This window comes from Theobroma cacao, chromosome 10 (genome assembly GCF_000208745.1).
Source record: "Theobroma cacao cultivar B97-61/B2 chromosome 10, Criollo_cocoa_genome_V2, whole genome shotgun sequence".
Classification (NCBI taxonomy): domain Eukaryota; kingdom Viridiplantae; phylum Streptophyta; class Magnoliopsida; order Malvales; family Malvaceae; genus Theobroma; species Theobroma cacao.
This window is the reverse complement of record NC_030859.1, coordinates 19,122,418-19,137,777: the sequence shown is the minus strand read 5'-3', so window position 1 is coordinate 19,137,777 and position 15,360 is coordinate 19,122,418. Positions and strand designations below refer to the sequence as shown.

Below are 15,360 nucleotides of genomic sequence, written 5' to 3'. Positions count from 1 at the left end.
TAATATAAAATAATATTATTTTAATATTTTTAAATAATTTAAAAATATTTTCAAATATTATGATTTTTTTTTCAATCTGGTAGTATTCAAAGTATTTATGAGTAGGTTTTTGCTAGGAATGTTACAAAAGGTCATTTCCAAGGAAAAGAGCTTTAAATTGCTTTGTGAGAGAGAGAGAGAGAAAAAAAAAACCATTCTTTAGCATTGACTTGGAAAATGAGGAGAGATAGTGAAGCTACTTGGAAACTTTCATTTAATACCTACTAAACATAATAGGTTTCCCTGATTCTATTTTTCATTAAGATTTTCTGATTTCTTCTTTTTGAGTCATTTTATTTTTTCAGAATGTTATAAAAGGTCATGTCCAAAGAAAAGAGATTTTTTACTTTAAATTGCTTAGAGAGAGAGAGAAGACCATTCTTTAGAGACAAAGAAGCTTCTTGGAAACGTTCATTTAGTACCTAATCAATGAAGTAGTTAGTTCATAATTTGGCCAAACGTGCACTTCAACTTTAATTTATGGCATGAAAGATGCATTTATCAATAGGAAATTGGATATTAATACAGTTTCCTTGTTTCAACTTTTCCAATATAGAAATCACCAAGAAAAGGTGCTTTGTGGGAATCAAATTCATTCATAAATTCTACCCTGCCTTCTAACTTCAAAAGCCGTGTGGATCCATCGTAAAAGATTCCTGAATTTCTCTGATTTTTACTTCTTCTTCAACGCTTTCATATTAGCTCTGCCCCATTTCACACTCAATTTCTAATAAAAAAAATCTATTTTTTGTTAGTACAACATATATCTGAATGATTAGAATAGAAAATAAAAAATATAATACTCAAATAATATAAAAGAGAGAAAGTTTTACCCTACTGCAAATGTATTACCCGTCGTACAACGAGACATTTCCATAATGTATTACAATGTATTATATTTTACTAGAATCTATGGGCATGTTTCAGGTAAACAAAATATCTTTCCATGTGAAAATTTTGAAGCAAATAAGTTGCTTCAACTTTTAGATAAGATGCTGGAAACTACTTTTTTTCATTAGATAGCACTAGGATAAATTACTAACAAGACTCAAATTAAAAATGACTTATATCGAGAGAGACGATTTTTTTATTTTGTGGACCTATAGTTGGTAAAAGTTAAAGTGATGTATCAAACTTTGAATACAAGATCACCTACATTGAAACAAATAATTTTTTGATCCGTTTCCAATAACTAAATCAACTTGTTGTTGGTGAATCTAAACTAATGTATCAAACTTTGAATACAAGTGATGTGTATTAAAGAAAAGTAACCGCTTTATTAAAAAGGATAAGGTTCAAATTTACGGTTCGATTTAAGGTGATAGATTAAATTTATCACTCATTTTTGAATGGATTAAATTTACCGTTTTATTAAATTTATCTTGAGTCCAAAATTAATATATAAAATGAACACTCCATCTCAAAATTTTGAACACGAATGTTAAAAAAATGATTAAATTGCACATTAGATAAAAAATTTAATTTATTTACAACAATAATACATTTTCAATAACGTAATACCACCACTCTTATTATTGCTATTTTTTTGTATAACTAATTATTGGTATTTAAATAAAATTTATTGTTGTTAAAAAATAGAATTTAATCATTTTTAAATAATCATTGAAATGGTCTTGATGATTATTAATGAATGAAATTCACCTTTTATCAAAAAAAAAAAAAGAAGTGATCATTGAAAATTTCGTCATGAAGTGGAGGACAAGATAAACAAATGAAAAGACTATACTTTCTTGTGAGACTTGTGACTTTTGAAAGGACATCCCACCGACGCAGCAAAGGTAAGGAAACTACGAAAAGAAAAGAAATGAACAGAAAAGCTTAAGTGAGAATGAGAGTTCTTCCCAAATAAAAATGAGACCATACTTTGTCGACTATTCTTTACTTTTCAACTCATAAATTCTATAGTGTTTCACTCGTGATTTTGGTTACAGGCATTCCACCGACACTCCTAATTAATTAACTTCCTTAATTTATAAGCATCCAATAATCAAATTTAAATAATTTCTTTATCCTATATTTAATTAAAATCTTGGATGGCATAATACTTAAAAAAATTTTAATTATACGAAGTATAATATGGATGGCAGAATAGAAGGCAAATTTCTTTTTCTTTTTCATTTTTAATCAGGTATTATACAAAGTATTTATGAGTAGGTTTTCATACCTAACTCCATCATCTTGGAATGGTAGAAAAGGTCATTTCCAAGGAAAAGAGGCTTTTGCTTTTGGAGGGGGAGAGAGAAGACCATTCTTTAGCATGGACTTAGAAAATAAAGAGACACAAAGAAGCTACTTGGAAACTTTCACTCAATACCTAATAAACTTCCCATATTTCAATCACAGCAAATAAACCATGCACTTCAAAATATTAGATTTAATTTATAGCATGAAAGATGCAATTATCAATTACCCAAAAGAAAGATGCATTTATCAATAGGGAATAAAAATGGTTTCAAACGTGTGAAATAGCTTTTCAAATTCTTGGCATCTCTTACAAGCATAACTTAAAGAAGTAAGAAATGATAAAATAGATTGCTTCTACCTTTCCTCCCATAATTTCCTTTTGTTTTCCAAATACATGGTGTTGTTTTCATAATCAAAAGTGAACTCATTTAACATACTTTCGGAGAAACTAATACTTTTTTAGATTTTTTTAAATAAATTGGGTGTTAATAGATCAAATATATTTCTACACTTGGTGGTAGTGTGGAATAAGAAATCCTAATTTGATTTTTTTTTTGTGTATTTGGAACGAGTCTTTGATTTTGTACTTGTTTATGTTTTTTTCTAATTATTTATTTACCTCAATTATATTGAGATACCAGTAATATTAATAAAACTGTATTATTTTGACTGAGAAAGAAAAATCCCCCTAACACACATGAAGACATGAAACCAATGTAATAATTTAAAAAGATTTACTCGGAAATTTAAATAGCATATTTAAGAAAGTAAAAGGAATGCTTATTCACAATCCATTTACCCGTAGCAGCTCCTTTCGTTAAAGCTGCAAGTGAAGAATTAGCTTTGTAGGACCAACCCCACCTCTGGTTCTCCACCAATATTGCTTTTTACAACAATTAGTTTTCAATGTTACTTTTACTTTTCAGAGTTACATTTCACACACAATTTCTGATAAAGAAAATAAGATTTATTTTTGTTAGTACAATAAATATTTGAATAGTTAGAATAGAAAATAAACTAGTTATTACATTTCATTAGGTTATTTTAAAATATAAAGGTGTTAATCTACAAAAGTATTACCAGTCATACAACAATTCATATCCATAATTAAAAAGTGAGATTTTCAATTTCATATTTCATTCTCAAATCTTAAAAACTTGTTAAATTTATGACAAAGGAGGAAACAAAATCATGTACTATGTACAGTTCAAATATTTGGTTTAAGGCTCAGTAAGCCACCAAAAAAAATCAAGAGATGGATGGGAAAAGTTAAATTGATGTATCCAACTATGAATACAAGATCACCTACATTGAAAACAAATAATTTTATCACTAATCTTCCAAGGGGAGTAATTTTATCACAATACTTTCTAATTTAATTTAAAAATGATAAAAAAAATTAAAATATGTTATAAAATATTCTTTTATTGTTAAAATTTAATTATATTTTAATCAAATTAAAAATACAATAATAAAATTTAATTGTTAAAATTTAATTTGTTTATAACAATAATACATTTTCAATTCGCAACTTATTATTTGGATTTCCTTATTGGGTATAAATTATTATTATTATTATTTTAAATAAACATGATTATTTTTGAAAGCTAAAATTTAACCATATTTTACTTGTAATTGAAAATTACATTGTGGAGTGGAGGAGAAGATGAACAATGAAAATGACACCACATTTTGACTCTTAAAAACTACATTTTTTTGTCAGATTAGTGACTTTGGTTATAGGACATGACACTGACACTCCTAATTAATATCTTCCTCATTTCTAAACGCCCAGTAATTAAATTTAAACAATTTCTTTGTCCTATACTTAGCTAATATCTTGGATGATCATGTACTAATAACCAAAGCTATTTTCTCTATCAAAGTTTGGTACAAGGTTCCTCCAGCTTTTTACTAAACAATTACTTGGAAATTTCAATAAAAAATTAAAAAGTTAAAAGAAAGCTTATTACTTTACCCGTCTCTTTTCCCAATAGCATCTCTATCTGCGTTTATTACCTTTAACAATTGTTGTGCCTTTAACGACTTTTAGCAGTGCTGCGTTTTAGTAGCTCCACTGTAAAAGATTCCCCATTTTCTCTGTTTTTCTTGTCGTTCAGAGTTACCTCTGCTCCATTTCACACACTATTTCTCTCTGTTTTTCCAAAGTCAGAAGCCATGTCTGTTATCGGAGAAGCTGCTCTAGCTGCGTTCTTTGATGCGTTGTTCAGTAAGTTAGCTGAATTCCTCAATGTTGTAACCGAGAAGCAAGTTCGCGAGGAGCTCCTCAAGTGGGAAAACATATTGCCCGGTATTCAAGCAGTGCTAGATAATGCCGAGGAGAAGCACGTGAAGGATCGGCATGTGAAGAGATGGTTGACCGAGCTCCAACACTTGGCATACGATGCGGATGATGTATTGGATGAGTTTGCTACTAAAGCTTTGAGACGCAATTTGACGAGGGAGCATCAATACAGGTCAAGTAAGTTACAAAAGTTCCTTCATACTTGCTTCAGTCATAATTTCTCATCTAATACCGAAATGATGTCCATGATAAAAGAGATCACCACTAGATTTCAAGAGTTAGCAGAACGAAGGAGTGCCTTGGCTTTGACTGAAAATGTTGGTGGGAGGCCTAAAAGAGCAATAGAAAGGCCTCCAACCACTTCCTTGGTGACTGAAACTCAAGTCTACGGCCGGGCAAATGACAAAGAAGCAATCTTCGAATTGATTTCAAATAGGAATGTTGTTGAAATTTGTGTGATTCCCATCGTTGGCATGGGAGGGATTGGCAAGACAACTCTTGCTCAGCTTGTCTACAATGACAATCAGGTGAATGATTATTTTGATCTCAAAGCATGGGTATGCGTTTCTGAAATTTTTGATATCAAAGATATAACCAAATCAATTTTGTCATCAATTGGCCATGAATCTCCTGATGCTGGAGCTGATTTGAATAATCTTCAAATAAAATTGAAGCAGAGGTTGTCTGGAAAAAGACTACTTCTCATTTTGGATGACCTTTGGCATCAAATCTATAATGATTGGACTCTCCTAATAGCCCCCTTTGGGAAAGGAACTACAATTATTGTGACGACTCGTGAACAAAGTGTTTCATCGATGACGAGAACTATCCCAGCTGATCACAAGCTGCAAAAGTTGTCAGATGAAGATTGCCTTTCTGTATTAACTCACCATGCATTAGGAGCAAACGATTTCAGTAGGCATCCGAATTTAGAAGAAATTGGTCGAAAGATTGTGAAGAAGTGCAACGGCTTGCCTTTGGCAGCTAAGACCATTGGAGGCCTTTTGCGCAATAAGGTGGACCTTGATGCATGGAAATGGATACTGGAAAGTGAGATTTGGAATTTACCAGAAGAGAGAAGTAACATAATTCCAGCTTTACGAATAAGCTATCATCATCTTCCTCGACATCTAAAGCGATGTTTTGCTTACTGTGCCATACTCCCCAAAGATTATGAATTTACTGAGACAGAAATAGTCTGGTTATGGATGGCAGAAGGTTTTCTACGAGTGGGAGCTGTGAATAGAAATGAAGATTTGGGTCAGGAGATCTTTCAAGAACTTGTATCGAGATCATTTTTTGAAAGATCCAATCAGGATAAGTCTCGATATGTAATGCATGATCTTATTAATGATTTGGCTCAATCAATCGCCAAAGATTTATGCTTTAGAGTGGAGGGTGACAAGGAATTGGACATTTCCAATAATGCTCGCCACTCATCTTACATTGGTGGTCGGAGGGATGGAATTAAAAAATTTCGAATCGTTAATGGAATGGAGCATTTAAGAACCTTCTTACCGTTGAAGATGCCAGATGAAGAGTATTGCTATATATCTAATCAAGTTCTCTTTGATTTGTTGTCAAAATTGAAATGCTTAAGGGTGCTTTCTTTAGAAGGGTATCACTTGACCAAGTTACTTGATGTTTTTGGAGATTTGATACATCTGCGTTATCTCAATTTTTCTCACACTCCAATCAAAACTCTACCTGATTCAATATGCAAACTTTACAATTTAGAGACTTTGATTTTGTGGGGGTGTAAAGCTCTTGAGGAGTTTCCTTTAGAAATGAGAGATTTAATTAACCTAAGGCATCTTGATTTTACTGGTGCAAATTCACAAATAAGGATGCCGATGGGAATTGGTGAGCTAACCAGCCTCCAAACATTGACAAGATTTGTTGTGAGTCGAGATAATGGCCTTCAGATACAAGAGATGGAGAAATTGTCTAATCTTAAGGGTGGACTTCTTATTTCAGGATTGGAGAACATTGTCAAAGCTCAAGATGCAGCGGTGGCTGGGTTATGTAATAAGTCAAACCTTTCTGATTTAACTTTGGAATGGAAGTACTCCCGTGACGCTTTTGCAGTAGAAGAAATTCAATTTCACATGGACGTGTTGAATTCACTCCGACCACATGCAATGCTTGAAAGGCTCACCATCCAACATTACGGAGGTAAAGCATTCCCAAATTGGATAGGAGATCCTTCATTTGAAAAGCTATCACATTTGGAGTTGGATAATTGTCCAAATTGCACATCATTACCAGCAATTGGAAAAGTACCACTGCTAAAATCCCTTTTTATCAAGAACATGAATAAGGTGACTGTTGTGGGTTCTAACTTTTTTGGAGAAAATGCGTCAATTGCATTTCCAAAATTAGAGGAATTATTTTTTTATAACATGCCTGAATGGCAGGAATGGGATCCTTGTGAAGTTGACGGAGATGTGTTCCAACAACTCCGCTTGCTCTCCATTTCAGATTGTCCCAAGTTGTTAGGAAGTTTACCTACTCGTCTTCGTTCTTTGGAGGAACTTGTGATTCTTCGATGTCAAAAACTGAGAAGTCTAGCTACTTGTCCTCCTTCATTGAAGAAACTTGAGGTTCGTGAATGTGAGCAACTGGTAGTTTCACTCTCTAGCCTTACAAAGTTGTGCAAGTTAAAAATTGAAGAATGCCAAGAGGTGGTGGGTACGAGTTTTACAAATTTTGGCTCACTCATGAAAAGTGTCTCCCTGTCAAAAATTTCGAAATTCACTTGTCCAATGGATATGATGTTAGGGTTGAGAAAAGCAGAATCTCTTTCTATAGGGAACTGTGATGAGCTAATTTCTTCATGGCTGAACCAAGAAGATTTGGGTATAGGAGATTGTGAAAGGCTAGAGAGGCTATCAAAAAGCCTACACAGCTACACATCCCTTACGGTGCTACAAATTGAAAGATGCCCAAGATTGATTTCATTTTCAAAGGGAAATTTGCCTGCAAATTTAAGAAGTTTAACCATTAGATGTTGCGAAAATTTGCAGTACTTGCTGGATGAAAGAGAAAATGTCAGTATCAACGGTACATTTTTTCTAGAGAAATTGGAAATTGGACATTGTAAGTCTTTCATATCTTTATCCGTAAGGTGCGAGTTACCGTTAAAGTTTATAAGTTTATCCATTGTTGATTGTGAGAATTTGCAGTACTTGCTGGATGAAAGAGAAAATATCAGCATAGAGCAATTGCTTATTGGATTTTGTCAGTCTTTGATATCTTTATCCGCAAGGGGCGACTTACCTGTTGATCTTCAACGTGTAAGCATCTATAATTGTGAAAAAAAGTTAGCTTCCTTATTATCCAATGGCAAGTTACCTAAGGGGCTGAAATACCTCCGTATCGAAGCTTGCCCATCTCTAGAATCCATAGCACCTGAAATTGAAGACAACTCTTCTCTTAAACAGATTGATATCTACTTTTGTGAAAATTTTAGATCTTTACCTCGTGGATTCGACAATCTCAACCATCTTGAGGAGGTCTGTATTTGTGGTTGTCCAAATCTGATTTCTTTCCCAGGAAGTGGATTGTTAACCCCCAAACTCAGAGAGTTCTATCTTATGAGATGTGAAAAGCTCGAGGCCTTACCCAACCACATGCACAACATTGTCTCTCTTGCAGAATTCGTGATATATGATTGTCCAAGTGTGGTATCTTTTCCAGAAGAGGGGTTCCCTACCAATCTCATTTCACTTGAAATCTCGCAGCCCAATTTCTGCAAGTCAGTAATCGAGTGGGGTTTGCACAAACTCACCTCTCTTAAGCATTTCTGCATCCACGGTGCTTCACTAGATGTGGCGTCATTCCCTCATGAAGAAATGCTTCTGCCCCCCTCTCTCACCTCTTTCTCCATCAAACATTTTCCCAACCTTGAAATTTTGTCCTCCAAGGGCTTTCAAAATCTCACCTCTCTCGAATCATTGCGCATCGCACATTGCCCCAAGCTCAAATTCCTTCCGAGTAAGGAAATGCTTCCCTCACTTTTGACACTACAAATTTATGATTCTCCATTGCTAAAACAACGATGCGAGGAGGATGAGTGGCCCAATGTTGCCCACGTACCTCACATTGACATATGGTGAGAAAAATCAAATTTGAAATGGTTTGTGTTCGTAAACGGAGGTTCGCCCAGAAATCAGGTATCTTTATGTCACTTGAAATTTTATATTAATTTTCATAAATCTTCTTTCTATTTGTAGAACATACATTAAGTCAAGTGTTCAAGTGCTCTATTTTCATGATTACTGTAGGTTCGTTAGTTCAATACCGTTTACAAATCTAATTAAAGAGAATTGAGTTTGAGTAGCTTAATTACTTTTTCAAGTCAAGTTTGAGTTTACATAAATGAAAGTTGATAAAACTTGAACCAAGTTTTGAGCTTTGTTCTGGAATTGAGGTCGAGCACCCAACCTACAATAAGCTGCTGAACTTAGAGAAAAAGGGAAAAATATAGTGATACTGATCTCATTTTCTTCATTTTGCAGGCAGACTGCCATTGAGGATGTGTGATCTGTGACAATGCTTATGGTAGCAGTACATCACGTAAATTCAAATAGATCAGGTATATACATAATTCCACTCCCCCCCACCCTTTTTTTTTTCGAATTTCAGTATGCTTTCCTTTTGAAGCCCACTGCATGCTCTAGCAAGATGGAAAAGAATGAAAGGCTGAAAATGAAAGAAAGACAAAAAATTTTACAAGAAAAACAAAAAATTTCAAAGAGAGAAGGAATCCTTATCTGGTGTAATGGCATTATTGAATACTTTGCTAGTTTAAGGACACTATGTAAGGACTTATTCTCTTAGACTAGTTTGTATTCTTAAGTTAAGCTAGCTCTTAGTTGTATTTTTCACCTTATTGTTCATCTATTCATTTGTGTTTCTTACTTTCTTGATAGGATTGACAAAAATCTTGAATCAAATAGGTTTAGAAGAACAGAAAAGAAGTTGTATTGCAGCTATCTGGAGAGACAATGTCTTGACAAATTGACTAGCAAATTGCATTGAGCTAATATAGGAGCTTCCTTGACAATAGTTGAAACATTTGCTATCCTAGTGTATCCTCAACTTCTGGCACTACCGTACATGATCTAAACAGTGTCACCCAGAAGCTACATTGATTAATTTGCAGATCAGGGGAACTACTTCTTCGCCCAAAGCATCCCAACTCTGAAAATGAAAACTTTAATTTGAATGTAGTACGTTGGCGGGAAAAATATGCCTCCAGGTATTTAACTTCTCTTTGTGCTTCTTCGCTGTAGAAAAACAGGGTTTATCTATCGAATTTTCTGTTAATTATTTTGTCCTTGATACCTCCTTAATAGTACTATTTGTTTGTCCAATAATTATGCCATCATCCTGAATGAATGCTAATATTGTCCTTGATTATTTGACAAACTCAACAGTTCAAAAAGTATAAAGATGAGAATGGTCCAAAATCGCCGCCATTTGAGGAGATTGCATATTCTCTAGTGTGATTTAAAGGAGAAAATAGGAAGAGGCTTCATCTCTTAGGAAGAGAATGTTGATTATGATTAGACCAAAGTATGTCAATTTGGAAATATCTAATTACATTCAGGATAATCAATTTGAAATTTTATGTTCACAATGGTAGATATGTACAACCATGAGATGATGGACAAAAGGTGAAATCTATACACACACTGAGATCTCTACTATCTCAGCATTGAGATTTATATGAAGAATAACCAAAACCCAAGTTTTCAACCTTTTTCCCACTATTATTTTGCATATTTCAGTTTCTCTGCCATACTTTTTTGTTGAATGTTTGGCTTAGCCAATGTTGAGGAATCACGAGACCAATGGCAGAGAAGGAATAGAAATATTCAGATTTGCTTTAAATGCTTAGATCAGATGAGCTAGTTAAACGTTTCTCATTTTTTGTTTCATCTAAATTGAAGTGAACAAAACCAAGGATTCAATTTAAGCATAATTATTAATAGACTCTTGCTTGCTAAATTTTGGACAAGCATTTCCAAAGCTCATATTCTTAGAAAAGAGTATATGTTTTTGCAGAATTGAGAAACTTCTTTCTTCCATCATGGAGAAAAATGGTTTAATTTCAAGTTATTGGAACTTTCAGATAATTCTCTCCAGGTTCGATATATATAGATTCAATGTCTGCCATCATTTTAAAAGAAAAATCAAGATGAGAAGTTATTGTAGCTGATTTCAATGGTTTAATTTGTTTTTCTAAATGCTTATATATTCATTTGTTCTTCATATGTATTTTTGGTCATTCACCGGAAGTTTAAGTAAAGGGAAATAAACTTTAGTTGTAACTATTGTATTGGAATGTTCACTAAAAGCTGGAGAATTTTGTTTATTAATTTCATCATGGTAATGAACAGATGTTTGGCATTACTATCGTCTATGAAACATATTTATTTCAGACTGCTGGTAAAACATTCCCTGCAGGACTATTTCAAGAAAGGTTTCAAGTATTAATACTTGGTCACTTCTGTACGAACCAAGATATATAACTTTGATTTTAATTGGATGTTAATTTTAAATTGCGGCGGCTTATGCTTGAACAGTACAGATCTGTTAATTCTTTTAGAATTTTATGTCTACAAATCATATTGGTTTCAATGACTTCTTATTAAAATTTCTTGCAGAATCATTTCAAGATTAGTTTCAAGTACAGTAAATGATTGGTATATTGTTATATGCCTGAAGATTAACATGATATGTAATTTTGGTTACAGTTGGAAGTTGCAGAAGCTTGTGCCAGCAATAGAAGCAAACAAACTGGTCTGGAAAGACACTAAAATGGGAATGTCATTGCTTATCCGGGCATTGCCTTCGTTGCTGCCACTCTCAATGCTTGTTATAACTCAGCATATTGAGCATATGCTGGGCTGAATGAGCAAACACCAAAATCTCTGCCTCAATCCCAATGAGTACTCAATTTTTGATAAATGATGAGAAATTAAAGTATGTATTGGCAACAATAGCAGTGACTGTCTCAAGGGAACAACAATTTCCCAAAGGGAAACATAGTTTGAAAATGGTAATGTTCCTATACACAGAAAGCTAAAAGTTTTAGTTATTGCCAGGAAATCATGTTGCAAAATGAAAACCTGATGTTGTGGAATTTGTTTGACAGGATGAAGTAGACTTTATATTCTGGAGCCCTTAAAAATTCAATGGCAGTTTGTTCAGATAGCAGTTCCTTCCCTAAAAGGGGAATCTGTCCTCCTTTGCGTCAGTGGTGCAAGCATAAATGATAAGATAGCTACTGAGTGCCTCAAGCATGTAAAATCAGGTAACCTGGGACCTTCTGTACAAACCAAATTGATATTCTCATTGTAAGATTTTTGTAATATTTCAAGTTAAGAAGCTACCAATGTGTATTTCCTATTTTTAGTTGCTGCATTTCATGTACTCTTATCTGTTTCTACTAAAATTTGTAGAATCCTTTCTTCCTTCTCATATTATGTTTTCAAAGTGAAGGAGGTTTCTACTCTGTCAACTGGTCGATTTAATCTAAAGTACTATTCAAGTTGCATATCAGGGTAAAATGGCTAGAATTCAGTTTTTGCTGATGTAGAAGTGTGAATCACAATGCTTAAGCATTTTTGTATTCAATAATTTGAAGAGTCTTTTAATGTTCTATTGTCCATCTGGAAGTTTGAGTAGTTCTTGTCTCTCCTATTGATTTGTTTTATGTTTTTGCATGAAAATGACATTAATCAGGACCTTCATACTGAGATTGGAAAGGTGAAAAGTGATATGTTGCTGTTTGCAGGCACTTCAGGAGGTTGCATGATTTGTGAGACAATGTTGACGGTAAGACAATGATATCTAATTTTGGTTTCAATTGGAAGTTGAAGAGGCTTGTGCCAGCAATAGGAGCAAACAAACTGGTCTGGAAAGATGCTGAAATGGGGAATGTTATTACTTATCCAAGTGGACATTGCCTTTGAGGCTGCCACTCTCCATGCTTGTTATAGCCTGGCACATTGACCATGTGCCAGGCTGAATGAGCAAACACCAATCTCAGCCTCAATCCCAATGAGTACTCAATTTCTGATAACTGATGAGAAATTAAAGTACGTATTGGCAACAATAGCACATGACAGTGTCAAGGGAACAACAATTCCCCAAAGGGAAACATAACTTGAAAACAGTAATGTTCCTATACACAGATAGCTAAAAGTTTTAGTTATTGCCAGGAAATCTTGTTGCCAAATGAAAACCTGATGTTGTGGAACTTGTCTCACAGGGTGAAGTAAACTTTATATTCCAAAGCCCTCAAATATTCAATGGTGGCTCGAAGTTGTTCAGAACCATATCTTTTGGTTGAATGTTTGCCTTAGCCTATGTTGATGAATCACAAGACCAATGGCAGAGAAGGAATAGAGGTATTCAAAAGGAGGGAGAAAGCCATGTAAGATTCCACTAGTTTGAATTTGCTTTAAGTGCTTAGATCAGATGAGCTAGTCAAATGTTTCTCATTTTATATTTAATCTAAAATGAAGTAAGCAAAACCAAAGTTTCAATTTTAGGTATAACTACAAATAAGCTCTTGCTTACTAAATTTTGGACAGGTATTTCTCCAAAGCTCATTTTCTTTGGAAGGAGTAAATATTTTTGCAGAATTGAGAAAGAAGTTTTGTCTTCAATCATGGAGCGATATGGTTTAATTTCAAGTTAGTAGGACTTACAGATGGTTCTTTCCGGGTACGATATATAGATTCAATGCCTGCCATCATTGTAAAAGAAAAATCAAGACTAAATCAGAATGAGAGGTTTTTGTAGTTGATTTCTATGGGTTTTTTTTTTTTTTGAATGCCTATGTATTTGTTTGTTCTTCATATGTATTTTTGGTCATTCACCAGAGGTCTGAGTAAAGGGAAATAAACTTTAGTTGTAACTATTGCATTGGATTGTTTACAAAAAGCTGCAGAATTTTATTTATTAATTTCATCATGGTAATGAACAGATGTTTGGGATATTATCATCTACGAGACATATTTCTTTCAGACTGCTGGTTAAACATTTCCTTCAGTACCATCTCAAGAAAGGTTTCAGGTATTAATACTTGGTACCTCTTGTATGCACCGGAGATTTATAACTTTGATTTTAATTTGATGTTAATTCTAAGTTGCAGAGGCTTATGCCTGAACAGAACAGATATGTTAATTCTTTTCAAATGTTTGTGTCTATAAATCATATTGGTTTCAGTGACTTCTCATTAGAATTTCTTGCAGAATCATTTCAAGAATGGTTTCAATTATATTAAATGACTGGTATATTGTTCTATGCCTGAAGATTTATATGATAACTAATTTTGGCTTCAATTGGAAGTTGCAGAGGCTTGTGCCAGGAGTAGGAGCAAACAAACTGGTCTGGAAAGACGCTGAAATGGGAATGTTATTACTTATCCAAGTGGGCATTCCCTTGGTTGCTGCCATTCTCAATGCTTGTTATAACCCAGCACATTAACCATATGCCGAGCTGAATGAGCAAATACCAAAATCTCTACCTCAATTCCAATGAGTACTCAATTTCTGGTAAATGATGAGAAAATAAAGATGTATTGGCAGTAACAGCAGTGATAGTGTCAGGGGAACAACAATTCCCCAAAGGGAACATAGCTTCCTATGAAAATGGTAATGTTCCTATACACAGAAAGCTAAAAGTTTTAGTTATTGCCCGGAAATCTTGTTGCAAAATGAAAACCTGATGTTGTGGAACTTGTCTGACAGGGTGAAGTAAACTTTATATTCCGAAGCCCTCAAAATTCAATGGTGGTTTCCAAGTTGTTCAGGCAGCAGTTCCTTCCCAAAAAGGGAAATCTTTCCTCCTTCGCATCAATGGTGCAAGATAGCATGTAAAATCAGGTAACCTAGGACCTTCTGTATAAACCAAATTCACATTGTCATCGTAGCAGTGTCTGAGTGTTTCTGTAATATTTCAAGTTAAGAAGCTACCAATGGGTATTTCCCATTTGTAGTATGATGAATTTCATACACTTTTTTTATTCTAAAATTTGTAGAATCCTTCTTCTATCTCTCATATTATGTTCTGTATGAAGTAAAGGAGGTTTCTACTCAAACGCTTGATGTAATCTAGAGTACTTTCCAAGTTGCATATCAGGATAAATGGCCAGAATTCAGTTTTTCTTGGTGATGAAGTATGAATCACAATGCTTAAACATTTTTGCATTCAGTTCTATTCTGCAATTATGTCAGAAGCTTTCATTCTTTCCAGCTCAGTTCTTTTATTGATGCATAACATATCCTTTCATTACACATTGCTCTAAGTAAAAGGCTCTGCTTTAACATCCAACTACTGATAGGAAAGTTTTGTATTGCCCTCCAATGGGCAATACTTTCCTTGAATAATGTTCACATAGGGCTTTTCTTTGTATATATATATATATATTGCTCATTCATAGGTGGTTTTATTAAGTATTAAAGGTATAGGAAAGCTGATCAAAATTAAAAGATCAGTACAAAGGCAGCAAGAAGCACTCTTAAACAGTAACAGTTAAGGGAGCAAAGCGCCCTATCACCTTGAATGGAAACAGAACCACCAACCTATCACCCCGATCACCCCTTACAGAATATAGCAATACAATGAAAAATCAGCAACAACCAACAGCCCCCATAACACCATGCAGGAGCATAAACGTTATAATAACAGAATCCACAAATGAAACAGCTACATCATATTAATTCCTAGCCAATGTTGTCCAAACTGTGAATGATGGAAGAAAAGCAGTTCCAACTCAGAACAGAAGCAAC

The 15,360-nt window shown here is 34.0% G+C and overlaps 2 protein-coding genes across 10 annotated transcripts in view; both read left to right on the top strand.

Annotated features, from left to right (window-relative positions):
• The window catches only part of LOC18587231 (putative disease resistance RPP13-like protein 1), an 84,391-nt gene that overhangs the window by 34,840 nt on the left and 34,191 nt on the right, over nt 1-15,360 (top strand). The gene's annotated exons all lie outside the window — the stretch shown is intronic.
• LOC18587222 (putative disease resistance RPP13-like protein 1) lies at nt 4,144-14,782 on the top strand. 9 transcript variants are annotated; one of them, XM_018129131.1, is made up of 10 exons: nt 4,144-8,724; nt 9,070-9,146; nt 9,484-9,812; nt 11,314-11,618; nt 11,715-11,873; nt 12,357-12,737; nt 12,834-12,972; nt 13,159-13,642; nt 13,925-14,223; nt 14,320-14,782. In XM_018129131.1, exon 1 carries the CDS (start codon nt 4,423-4,425, stop codon nt 8,665-8,667), a length of 4,245 nt encoding a protein of 1,414 aa, XP_017984620.1. In that variant the 5' UTR covers nt 4,144-4,422; the 3' UTR covers nt 8,668-8,724; nt 9,070-9,146; nt 9,484-9,812; nt 11,314-11,618; nt 11,715-11,873; nt 12,357-12,737; nt 12,834-12,972; nt 13,159-13,642; nt 13,925-14,223; nt 14,320-14,782. The 9 variants fall into 9 exon arrangements, with proteins under 9 accessions (XP_017984620.1, XP_017984617.1, XP_017984615.1 ...); XM_018129128.1 differs by having other exon boundaries at nt 12,834-12,998; nt 13,554-13,642; XM_018129126.1 differs by having other exon boundaries at nt 12,834-12,998.